Source organism: Hylobates moloch, unplaced genomic scaffold (assembly GCF_009828535.3).
Source record: "Hylobates moloch isolate HMO894 unplaced genomic scaffold, HMol_V3 SCAFFOLD_14, whole genome shotgun sequence".
Taxonomy (NCBI): Eukaryota; Metazoa; Chordata; class Mammalia; order Primates; family Hylobatidae; genus Hylobates; species Hylobates moloch.
Window position 1 is genome coordinate 72067338 of NW_026652289.1, and position 10157 is coordinate 72077494.

General features: G+C 49.3%; 1 protein-coding gene across 1 annotated transcript in view; it reads left to right on the top strand.

The window, feature by feature from the left end:
- Window positions 1-9325, top strand: part of VPS39 (VPS39 subunit of HOPS complex) — a 56114-nt gene extending 46789 nt beyond the window's left edge. The window contains exons 13-25 of the mRNA XM_032176043.2: window positions 488-631; window positions 1121-1262; window positions 1385-1471; window positions 1802-1875; window positions 2215-2313; window positions 2911-3028; window positions 3539-3667; window positions 4301-4403; window positions 4633-4678; window positions 5551-5700; window positions 5867-6001; window positions 6259-6350; window positions 7209-9325. Of these exons, the coding sequence (XP_032031934.1) occupies window positions 488-631; window positions 1121-1262; window positions 1385-1471; window positions 1802-1875; window positions 2215-2313; window positions 2911-3028; window positions 3539-3667; window positions 4301-4403; window positions 4633-4678; window positions 5551-5700; window positions 5867-6001; window positions 6259-6350; window positions 7209-7284 (1395 nt within the window). The 3' untranslated portion in view covers window positions 7285-9325. The remainder of the gene's footprint in view (window positions 1-487; window positions 632-1120; window positions 1263-1384; window positions 1472-1801; window positions 1876-2214; window positions 2314-2910; window positions 3029-3538; window positions 3668-4300; window positions 4404-4632; window positions 4679-5550; window positions 5701-5866; window positions 6002-6258; window positions 6351-7208) is intronic.
- Window positions 9326-10157: the final 832 nt, after the last annotated feature.

The following is a 10157-nucleotide window of genomic DNA, read 5'->3' on the forward strand; positions in this document are numbered from 1 at the left end:
TCTTCCTTCACTGAGGTGGTGGTTACATGCATGTACACATCTGTCAAAATGTATCTGATGGTACACTTTAAAAGATTAGATTTTATTGTAAGTTATACCTCAATAAGGTTGATTTAAAAAAAAAAAATAAAAGAACATGGGCTTTGGAGTCAGACCCCTGTTTGAATCCTGCCTTACCCCTTACGTAGCAGCTGACACCTGTGCCTTGGGTTCCTCACCTGTAAAATAAGGATAATATTATCGGCACTTGTTTTAGGTTTAAGATGGCATATGTAAAGTGCTTGGCATGGTGCCTGGTCTGTAGTAAATATTCAATAAATAATCGTTGTTGTCTCTGTGGCAATTTGGCAGTGCTAAAAATCGAATGCTAATGTGAGATCAGGCCAATAGGCATGAGCTGATTTGGAGGTATTCAGAATTACCCAGTAGCTCAGATGACAAAGGAAGACTTAGTCCTGGCCTTAACCCCACATTTTGACCTTTGCAGAAACGAAGTCAATTGGTAAAGAAGCTGAATGACTCTGATCACCAGTCAAGCACCTCCCCGCTCATGGAGGGCACTCCCACCATCAAATCCAAGAAGAAGCTGCTACAAATCATCGACACCACCCTGCTCAAGTGCTATCTCCATGTGAGTTACCTGAGTGCTCGGGTGCCACAATTCCCAGTTACCCTGACAGTCTGGGAAAGTAAAAGGGAGTGCTAGACCCTGGGGGACCTGCCACTAGTAAGAGTGAAGTCTTTGATTCTGGAAACTATATAGACTTCTCCTGATGCCTGTGAGTCTCTTGGAATTAAGAGGATAAGGCAGGATATCAATGCACAATTGTACAGTGGATTCATCTTCTCTGGTTGGATTGCAGTTAGTGCTACAAAGTCAGCTGGGACAGTGTTTCCTTCAAGAAGTTCTGTCGGTCTTCTCTGCCACAGAACATTAAAACACATTGTGCGAAGATCCATAAATGCTCTAAAAGCCTCTACCTGCTGTCCTGAAAGAGGGCTGTCTGCTTTCTCTTGCTCGTGCTACATTCCTGGCCTTTCAGCCTAGAGCAGGCATGGGCTAGGGAAGGCTGGGGCTCCCCAGGAAGCAGTTTCCACTGAACTCTTGCTCTTTCTGCAGACGAATGTGGCCCTGGTGGCCCCCTTGCTACGCCTGGAGAACAATCACTGCCACATCGAGGAGAGCGAGCACGTGCTGAAGAAGGCTCACAAGTACAGTGAGCTTATCATCCTGTATGAGAAGAAGGGGCTCCACGAGAAAGGTGGGGAGGTGGTTCCTTGGATCTGGGAGGGGCTCTTGTACATGGCAGGGAAACCTACTGAGATGTGACAAATCTCCCATGGGGAAAAGGCTCATGACCTTGTTCTTGGGCTTGGCGGCCAGCTCTGCAGGTGCTCGTGGACCAGTCCAAGAAAGCCAACTCCCCTCTGAAAGGCCACGAGAGGACAGTGCAGTATCTGCAGCATCTGGGTAAGTCCACCTTTTGAAAGGGGTGGGAAAGCGCTCTTGTTCAAATGACCTGGTCTCCCTCCGTTTCTGTTTCTGGTTGGTTGCTCCCCTCCCTCCCGTGCTTGTGTTCACTCAATTTCATTCCTCCAAATGGCATAAAAGTCCCTCGGTGGTTGACCTATAACAGCCCCCTGGTAGGGAGCCAGCCCAGTAGGGCTAACAGCCCCAAGTGGCTCATGCTTGAGCTATCTTTTCAGGAAAATGAATTCTGGGGCAACCTGCCCACCTGCCTTCCCAGTGCCACAGGCAAGATGGGCCTCAACTGCTGACAAGTCCTGCTTTTCCTTCTAGGCACGGAAAACCTGCATTTGATTTTCTCCTACTCAGTGTGGGTGCTGAGAGACTTCCCAGAAGATGGTCTGAAGGTGAGCCACGGGAGTCCCTTGGATTTATCTGGTACACACTTGGTTCTGATTGCACTTGAGACAGCAGTGGATGGAGAGGAGGGTGGATTCATGCATGTGTCTTCATTGGTGCTAGAAAGGGTGGACTGGGAAGTGCGAGCCAGCGCTGTAGTTGGTAGAGAGAGCCTTGCACAGGTGTAAGGAGGCCTGTGCCTCTTCTGACATGCTGACTGCCTGCAGATGCCTTCTCGTACCCTTCCCCTCCTAAAGTCTGTTTGATCCCTGTGCTCACATGTATGTGTGTTTGGTGGAACTGCAGTCAGATGGTTCTGCTGCTGGAACTCGAGTTCATTCTGACAGATATTTACTGAAGATCTCCCGGAAGTGGAGTCTCTGCCACGTGATCGAGTCCTCGGCTTCTTAATAGAGAATTTTAAGGGTCTGGCTATTCCTTATCTGGTAAGATATTTTTTGGTCTGCGCTAAAAAGCTTTAAACCCAGGATCCAGGACTGCGTGGCTCTATTATCAGGCTGTTCAGATTTGGGATTTTTGTCACTTGGGGATTGGAAGGATGAGGGTTATTTCAGCTTCCTCTGAAGAAAAAGATCCCGGTAGACCAAGCTGGAAATGCTACCTACCAAATCTAGGTAAAGTACAGAGGGATAAAAAAATGATGTTTTAGAAAAAAAAATTCCAAAGCCACATTTGTACAGCCAAACTCAAAAGTGACCACAGGACAATCAACTAGGCTTAAGTACCAGGATGCAGATATTTAACCATAATTACATGAGTCGCCGTGAGAGTTTGGAAGATTATGGGACAAAATTAGTAAAAAGAAGTTTAGACTAGTAATTGAGAAGAAGGCTCCTCACGTTACTGGGTCGCATTGTGAAACTTCCTGGTGGCTTTAGACAAGCTGTCTCTTGGTCATCTTTGCAGCCTGATTAGGGGATAATCTGGATGGGACCTGTTGGGCCTTAAAAATGTGAGGGAGGCTGGGAGACCAGGTCACAGCCCAGGGAATACCAGTGACAAAGACCTATATCTTGCCTCAGGAACACATCATCCACGTTTGGGAGGAGACAGGCTCTCGGTTCCACAACTGCCTGATCCAGCTGTACTGTGAGAAGGTGCAAGGTCTGATGAAGGAGTATCTCCTGTCCTTCCCTGCAGGTACCAGTTCTTTTAGGAAGCCGGTTGGCCCCAGGCCTTAGAGGAGAGCACAGTCCCAGGTGCCGCATGTGGCGGGGGTAAGCAAGCCACCCTATTCTCTGCCCAGGTGGGCAGAAGTTCTAAAGAGGAGCTAGGGGAGCTAAGTGACACAGGCCTGGCACATGAGACTCAGGAGCTCTTGTCTGGGTCCTGGCATCTCTGAGTGTCTCAGAGTCATCCCTGGGGGAGGGTGGAAGGAACAGACCTGTCTGCAAGATGACAGCTATACCGATAAGAAACAGGTTTGCCCACAGAGTATTTCTCTATTCAGCTTATTTTTTTTAACCGTAAGCTGATGTTTTGGGGCCACATAGAGACTATGAACTAAAAGAAGTTAGCATGGAAGCCACCCTGGAGGCCCTTTCTGGTCATGTGGTGACATCCTTGAACCCCATTCCCTTCATTTTTCTTGATGACCTTACATTGCCACCTGGCAGTGTCTTTTCATTTTGAGCTTGGTTTCCCGTAAAGGCAAAACCCCAGTCCCAGCTGGAGAGGAAGAGGGTGAGCTGGGAGAATACCGGCAAAAGCTCCTCATGTTCTTGGAGATTTCCAGCTACTATGATCCAAGCCGGCTCATCTGTGATTTTCCCTTTGATGGTGAGTGTCTGGCTTAGGGCCAGAAGCCACTTCAGTGAAGGTCATGCAAAGACTGATCCACCCCTTTAATTGTTCCCCAACTCTCCACAAAAGTTGGGCCTGGAAAAACCAGGCGTTTCAGGCCAGTGCTCCTGTTTTGTCCTCTCTGAAGACTCACTTTTGTACCGTGACTGAGAAAAGTCTCCTTCCTGGGTATGAACCACATGCTAATTGATAGCCAGGTTGCAACCTGTTTTTTGCTTCAGAACAACAAGTTCTCGGCCAAGTTCATTGTTCAGCAGTTTTTGTAATCTGGCATAATTTGTCTTTATGAGAGCTGAGAGCAAGCATTTGCTCATCTTACCTGAACCACCTAGCATGTTGTAGGTGGTTGCTAAGTACTTGGCTGCTGAATGAATATTCTTACCCAGTTTATATGTGATCTCAAAAAAGATGGGATAAAGTACTTCCTAAAATAGCTCCCTCCCCCTTTTTTAAACTTCAGTCATTTTCTCCTTGAAGAAAAACCCAAGCAATAAGAATCCTATCGTCTTCTCTTTTATATTGCCCCGTGTCCATTCCTCTGACAGCTTAGCCCCCGCCTTGTGCTTGCGTGATGGCGGCAGTGGTTCCTCATATTCCTTTTCCTCCTAGGCCTCTTAGAAGAACGAGCTCTCCTGTTGGGGCGCATGGGGAAACATGAACAAGCTCTTTTCATTTATGTCCACATCTTGAAGGATACAAGGATGGCTGAGGAGTAAGTTTGCCCCAACATCCCACCTCCTAAGCAGTCTAAAAGCAGGCCCCGCCGAGAGATGAGAGTTAAGAAGGCCATCTCCCCATACTCCACTGCGGGGGCAAGAATCGCCTCCGTCCTGGCCCCCAGTTTTGGCTATGGTTAGGCTGCTCGAGCAGGCTGCACGCACAGCCTCTCATATAGATGTGCCCCCCCACACCACCTGCTCTCACCACTCTCTCCCTTGCAGGTACTGCCACAAACACTATGACCAAAACAAAGATGGCAACAAAGATGTGAGTAGTGACCCTGACCCAGGGAACACATGTGCATACCTCACCCCATTGGTTTGACCAGAGGTGGCAATAATAGGAGTGGCAGAATAAGACAGGGCACGAGTCAGGGCTCTGATTGATCTTGCATGTGTGTATTGAGGGACAGCAAGGGACCATTCATCCTTGTGTGCTTGGGGTAGTTCTGGCGTACATCTTTGTCATCCCTGTGATTATTAATAGCACTCCTGTCTCTTTACTCTCTTGATTTGTGTCATAAATTATGAGGTCTGCCTGTCGAGTGGGAACCTGTCATGGTTCTGATGTACTACATCTTGAATACACATTGACTTGTCAATGTCTGGAGACATTTTTGATTGTTGTGACCGAGGACAGGGGTGCTGCCAGAATCCAGGGGGTAGAGGCCAGAGATGCTGCTAAACAATGCACAGGATAGCCCCCAAACCAGGAATCATCTGGCCCCGAATGTGCACTGAGTTTGCGAAAGCCTGTGGTACTGGCACCAGTAGGAAATGCAGCATCTCACCTTAGGCTATCCCCACCTGCAAAAATGTGGACGGGGTCTCAGCTTGTAAAGCCAAAGGAAATGAGGAATCTTTTTGAATTATTTTACAGGGGTAGCATTTTGTAAATGACATAATGGTAAACGAATACAAGGCATTTGGTTTTCTCTCTCAGGGAAAAAGCAATCCTTAATTAACATCTTCAGTTGCCTGTTTGACCTTACCAATTTAAAAGGTGAAAATGACGAGTTTTACATGCTCAGTGATAGCTCTTACTGTAGGCGAGCCCCTCAAATCGTTAGGCATGCTCAGTGCTGGGGGTTCTGGGAGGGTTGCTGCCAGCCTGACGTGGCTCGTGTCTCTCTGAGACAGGTGTATCTGTCCCTGCTTCGGATGTACCTGTCGCCCCCCAGCATTCACTGCCTGGGGCCAATCAAGCTGGAACTACTGGAGCCAAAAGCCAACCTCCAGGCCGCTCTGCAGGTCCTTGAGCTGCACCACAGCAAACTGGACACCACCAAGGTCAAGAGTTGTTCCCAGGGAGATGGAGGGCGTTTGCAGGGAGCACCGAATGAGAAGAGGAAATGCGGAAAGGGACTAGGGTCCAAGAGCTCCATGGCTGCAGACATTTCTTCATTCTCACTCCTGTTCCGCCTCACCCAGTCCGTATCTCTGTTCCTGTCCCTAGGCCCTCAACCTTCTGCCAGCAAACACTCAGATCAATGACATACGCATCTTCCTGGAAAAGGTCTTGGAAGAAAATGCACAAAAGAAACGGTTCAATCAAGTGCTCAAGAACCTTCTCCATGCAGAGTTCCTGAGGGTAGGTATGGGGCTTCCAAACTCTAGGGTGGGCTTTTAACTTTTAGTATGAGACAGTGTCCACATGTTCCCTTCCGACCAAGGCAGAGCCTCTACAGTGCAGCTCAAGCTGATCCAGTAGGCAGCTTGACATTGAATTGCCAACGTTCTAAGCAGAAGAATCTGTGACGGCTGAAAGAGGAAACAGTGCCGGCCTCTGCCTCCTGTTTCTGGGTGCCACACCATAGAACTTCTTCCTCAATCCCCCTGTTCTTCCAGGTCCAAGAAGAGCGGATTTTACACCAGCAGGTGAAGTGCATCATCACAGAGGAGAAGGTGTGCATGGTGTGTAAGAAGAAGATTGGGAACAGGTGAGCCTCCTTCACACCTGTGCAGCATCTGGGCTTTGTGGAGGTTCCCGGGGGTGGAGAACGCTCAGGATGGATTTCTGCCCTTTAACAGAGGAGGAGAACATGGCCGCTGGCTGTCCTGACAACTTTTAGTTCTTGAGCCTTCAGAGAGCAGCCTGTTCTATCTGTTGGGGGTGGGCTTTGAGAATTTAAAGACCTGCCATGTCTGGTATGGAGCTGTTGGATTCTTGTCCATAAAGCTCTTCCCCTCTTGAAGCTAGAAACTGATATAGTGGGTGCCCAAGAGATGTCGGTCAGCAGAAAGTTCTTATATTTTAAGGAAGATCCAGTGAAGGAAGAAAAAGATCTTTCAAGCTACTGCATTGTGACTCAAGTAGGATCCTGAGCCAGCCTCATACTGTGTTAAGACATATACTCTAGTTAGTCCCCTCTTCTTCAAAGGAGAGTGATTTGTCCCTTTTCTTATGTAGCTGGAAAAATATTTTTCTTTAGAAAGACAAACTCGCTGTCCTTTTTAGAATTAACCTGAAACCTGTTCTGATGAACATTGTCGGCTCTCAGGAAGCCTGTGCTGAGCTTTGGGCTGGTGCACTGCCCATCTTTAATATGCCGTGTGTTTTGCATAATAAATACCCCATGCACTCTTAACCGTGTGCACCTCATCCTCTGTTTGGTTATTTGACAGAGATGATGGCTACAGAAATCCAGAGCCCCTCAGACAGGCTGTTCTTTGAGGTTTGGGTGGGCTGCTTCTGGAATGGCCCCCCAGCAATGTGCCTCTTCTGTAGGAGGTGCCGCTGCCGGAGAAGTGGTCACTTAGAGGCAGTCCTCACTCCCAAGCCATTTTCTTCCCTGCAGTGCATTTGCAAGGTACCCCAATGGAGTGGTCGTGCACTACTTCTGTTCCAAAGAGGTAAACCCGGCTGACACTTGAGCCCAGCATCCTGGGGATCCAGCAGATGGACAGCTTGGCTCTCCCAGAGAGGTGAAGGAGCACCTGGCCTTAGAAATCCTGGCTGCCACCACCACAAGGCTCCCTATTTGGACACTACTGGCTATCTTGTGCCCTGGAACAACTCTGAATTAATTAGACTCACGGTCTGGCATTGCCAGCTTTTTAATGGGAAAAGAGATTAGTTATACCTTATACCATTATGCTGTGGGCAATTCCAGAGAATTCACCACCTGCTTGGTCAGGAGGAGCTGCACCATCTTGCCTTTGCATACCAGTCACCTGAGCAAGGAAACGTGTCACAAGTGTTTGTAACCATGGGGTTGTTCATCAAGGGCTTTTCTATTAAGATAAGTACACGACTTCACAAGGACCCCTCAGCATGGCTCACTGGAGAGTTCCATGAGAGATCAGCACTCAAGCTCCTGGTCGCATGGACCCGATGGCTCGCGTTCTGTGTAGCGTTTTACATCCCCATAGTAGCCGTGCCCTGCACCCCTCAGTAGCCACCCTGTTAGTTTTCAGTCTCCTTTTCTTTCTCACCGTTTATCACTTCCCTCACTGCCCTACCCAGGCTTTCTCTCCCACTTCCCTGACTCCGGGAATAACTAATATTTAAGCAAGGTAAGATGAGAAGCAAGGGGAAGTGTCAGTTCTAGGAATACAGTGCTAGTTGATTGTCAGGTATCTTGTAAATAGACCCTCTTTGGCCATACACTTCATACCTAGATGCCTCGGAGAGCACCATCCTCTGCCTAGGCAAGGCCCTGCATCCCTCGCCTCAGGCCGGGCTGAGTGTGACCGCAGCTCCTGAGGATGGGCCTGCCCTGTCTGGGGTATGCGTGATCCCTAGATACATGTTCCCACAGAGGTCACTGCTCCGTCTTCGCTCACCAGACACTCAGGCGAGCTGGCTTAGTCTTTGTGCGTGGTGATTTTGTGCTCTGGGCCTTTCTCTTTTTCCAGCCAGTTTCCATTCACTTGCCTTACAGCCTGCCCCGGCCATCGCTCCCCAGCTTTGTTCGGCAATGGTGTGGTTGGACGGTTGTACTGGGATAGCGCAGGAAAGTGGGTCCCGAACTGACAATGGCATGCTGCCAAGCGTTCCTGAGAGGTGTTCAGGCACAGCAGAGAGGACGCGGGGGACAAGAACAGCAGCATGCTGGTTTAAAAGTAACTCACCGCCAAACCTGTGGAGCAGTGTGGGGGATCCTGCCAGAGGTGCGCAGGCTGGAGTTTCAGGCGCTGCAGGCTGAGGACACACAGGGAGAGTGGCCCTGCCTCCTGTCCTCCCTGGGGTTTTTGCAGACTCAAAGTCTCACTGTACCGGTGTCTTTGATGATAGTGAGGGTGGGTGATGGTGCCCAGCACCGACAGTTTCAGTGGCCTGTCCTTGACATGCCGTGGTCCTTTGTAAACGATGGCTCCATGCTGTGTGACAGATCAACGTGCTGATGGTAAGTAGACTAGGCTCCCCCAGGCACACCGTCCATGGGGGCCTGAAGAGACAGTGAGTGCCATTGGCCTCATTCACAGGCGTGGGAGACTGTGCTCAGGCCTGTGAGGCTGGGCAGCCCTTCACCAGAGTTCGGAGGAGCAGTGTGTGGCGCCACGTCCCGACTGGCCATACCCACACAGAAGGAGTGCTGCCCGGGGTCTCCTCTGGGCCAGCTTGGACTCTGCTTCCTCCAGGAGCAGCAGGGGAGCGCTGGGCCGCCTCCCTGGATAGCAGGAACTTGCCCTGCCACGTGTGCCCTGCCTTCCTGGCCAGCTGTGCTTGTTCTCTTCCATTCTCACAAACTGTGTTTGAAGCAATAGAATAAAGAATGTGTGTTTTCTTTCCTGGTATACATACATGATCCCATGCTCCCAAACTCCATTCTTCCTTCCCTCAACTCTCTGCCCTCCACAGAGCTATGGAGAAGGCTGGAGATGAAAGCTTTGTAGTGAGGACTGATAAAGATCTCATCACTGCTCCTTATAATAAACCTAATAAAGCAAGAAACCAAGCCTGTCTGGGTCTCTTATTTCCCCCTCCCGTGGAGTCTGATGAAAATAACAATGAAAAGATAATAGTTTAGCAAAGAACTTAGAAGAATAAGCCAATTAGTGACCAAGAAAAAAGGAATATAATACTTGCATTACAAATGCCACGCGGTACAGCCAGTGTGGTCATGGCTGATGAGTTGACAGCACAGATACAGAACACATCCATCATTACAGAATTCTGCGGGACACACTGGCGCTCTGGAAGATCCAAGTGTTTTCCCCTGTCATGTAGTAGCGTCTGGTGCCTCTTCCTGTAGCCCATGATGAAGGAATTGGGATGGAGGGACACAGAGGTGTTTGGGAAGTGGAGAAGTGTTGGTTCACTTTGGCCAACTCCAAAGAGAAAATGTAGTCCTTGTTGTCTCTGTCACATCTGGCACTAGGGGCAATGATTTTATTGTGCAGTGGGGCCGATGACCTCCAGAAGAGGGTGGTACAGCCAGAAAGACATCAGTCGGGAGCTAGGGCCCCAGCCTGGTTATGCCCCCAGCTAGCTCTGTGCCCTCTCCTCTTGTATGGATCTGCGGGTCCCCTGCATACATTCACAGCTGTCACCAACTGCCGGACTCTCATTTCTTAGAGCCCAGGCCAGGTCTTGGCTTCACAATCCAAATAAAGCAGAAACAGGCCCTTCTTTGGGGCCTGGTCACTGGCAGTCACACATTCCTTTTTTGGGGGAGTTTCTGGTCTGAACTTGCCCATTCGGTTCATTTTGGAGTTTGGATCACATCTTTTCATCTTTTTTGGATGTTGTATTTTTCAGCCTGTGACTCTAGGCCTTGGGAAGAGTGGAGATGACTGAATCT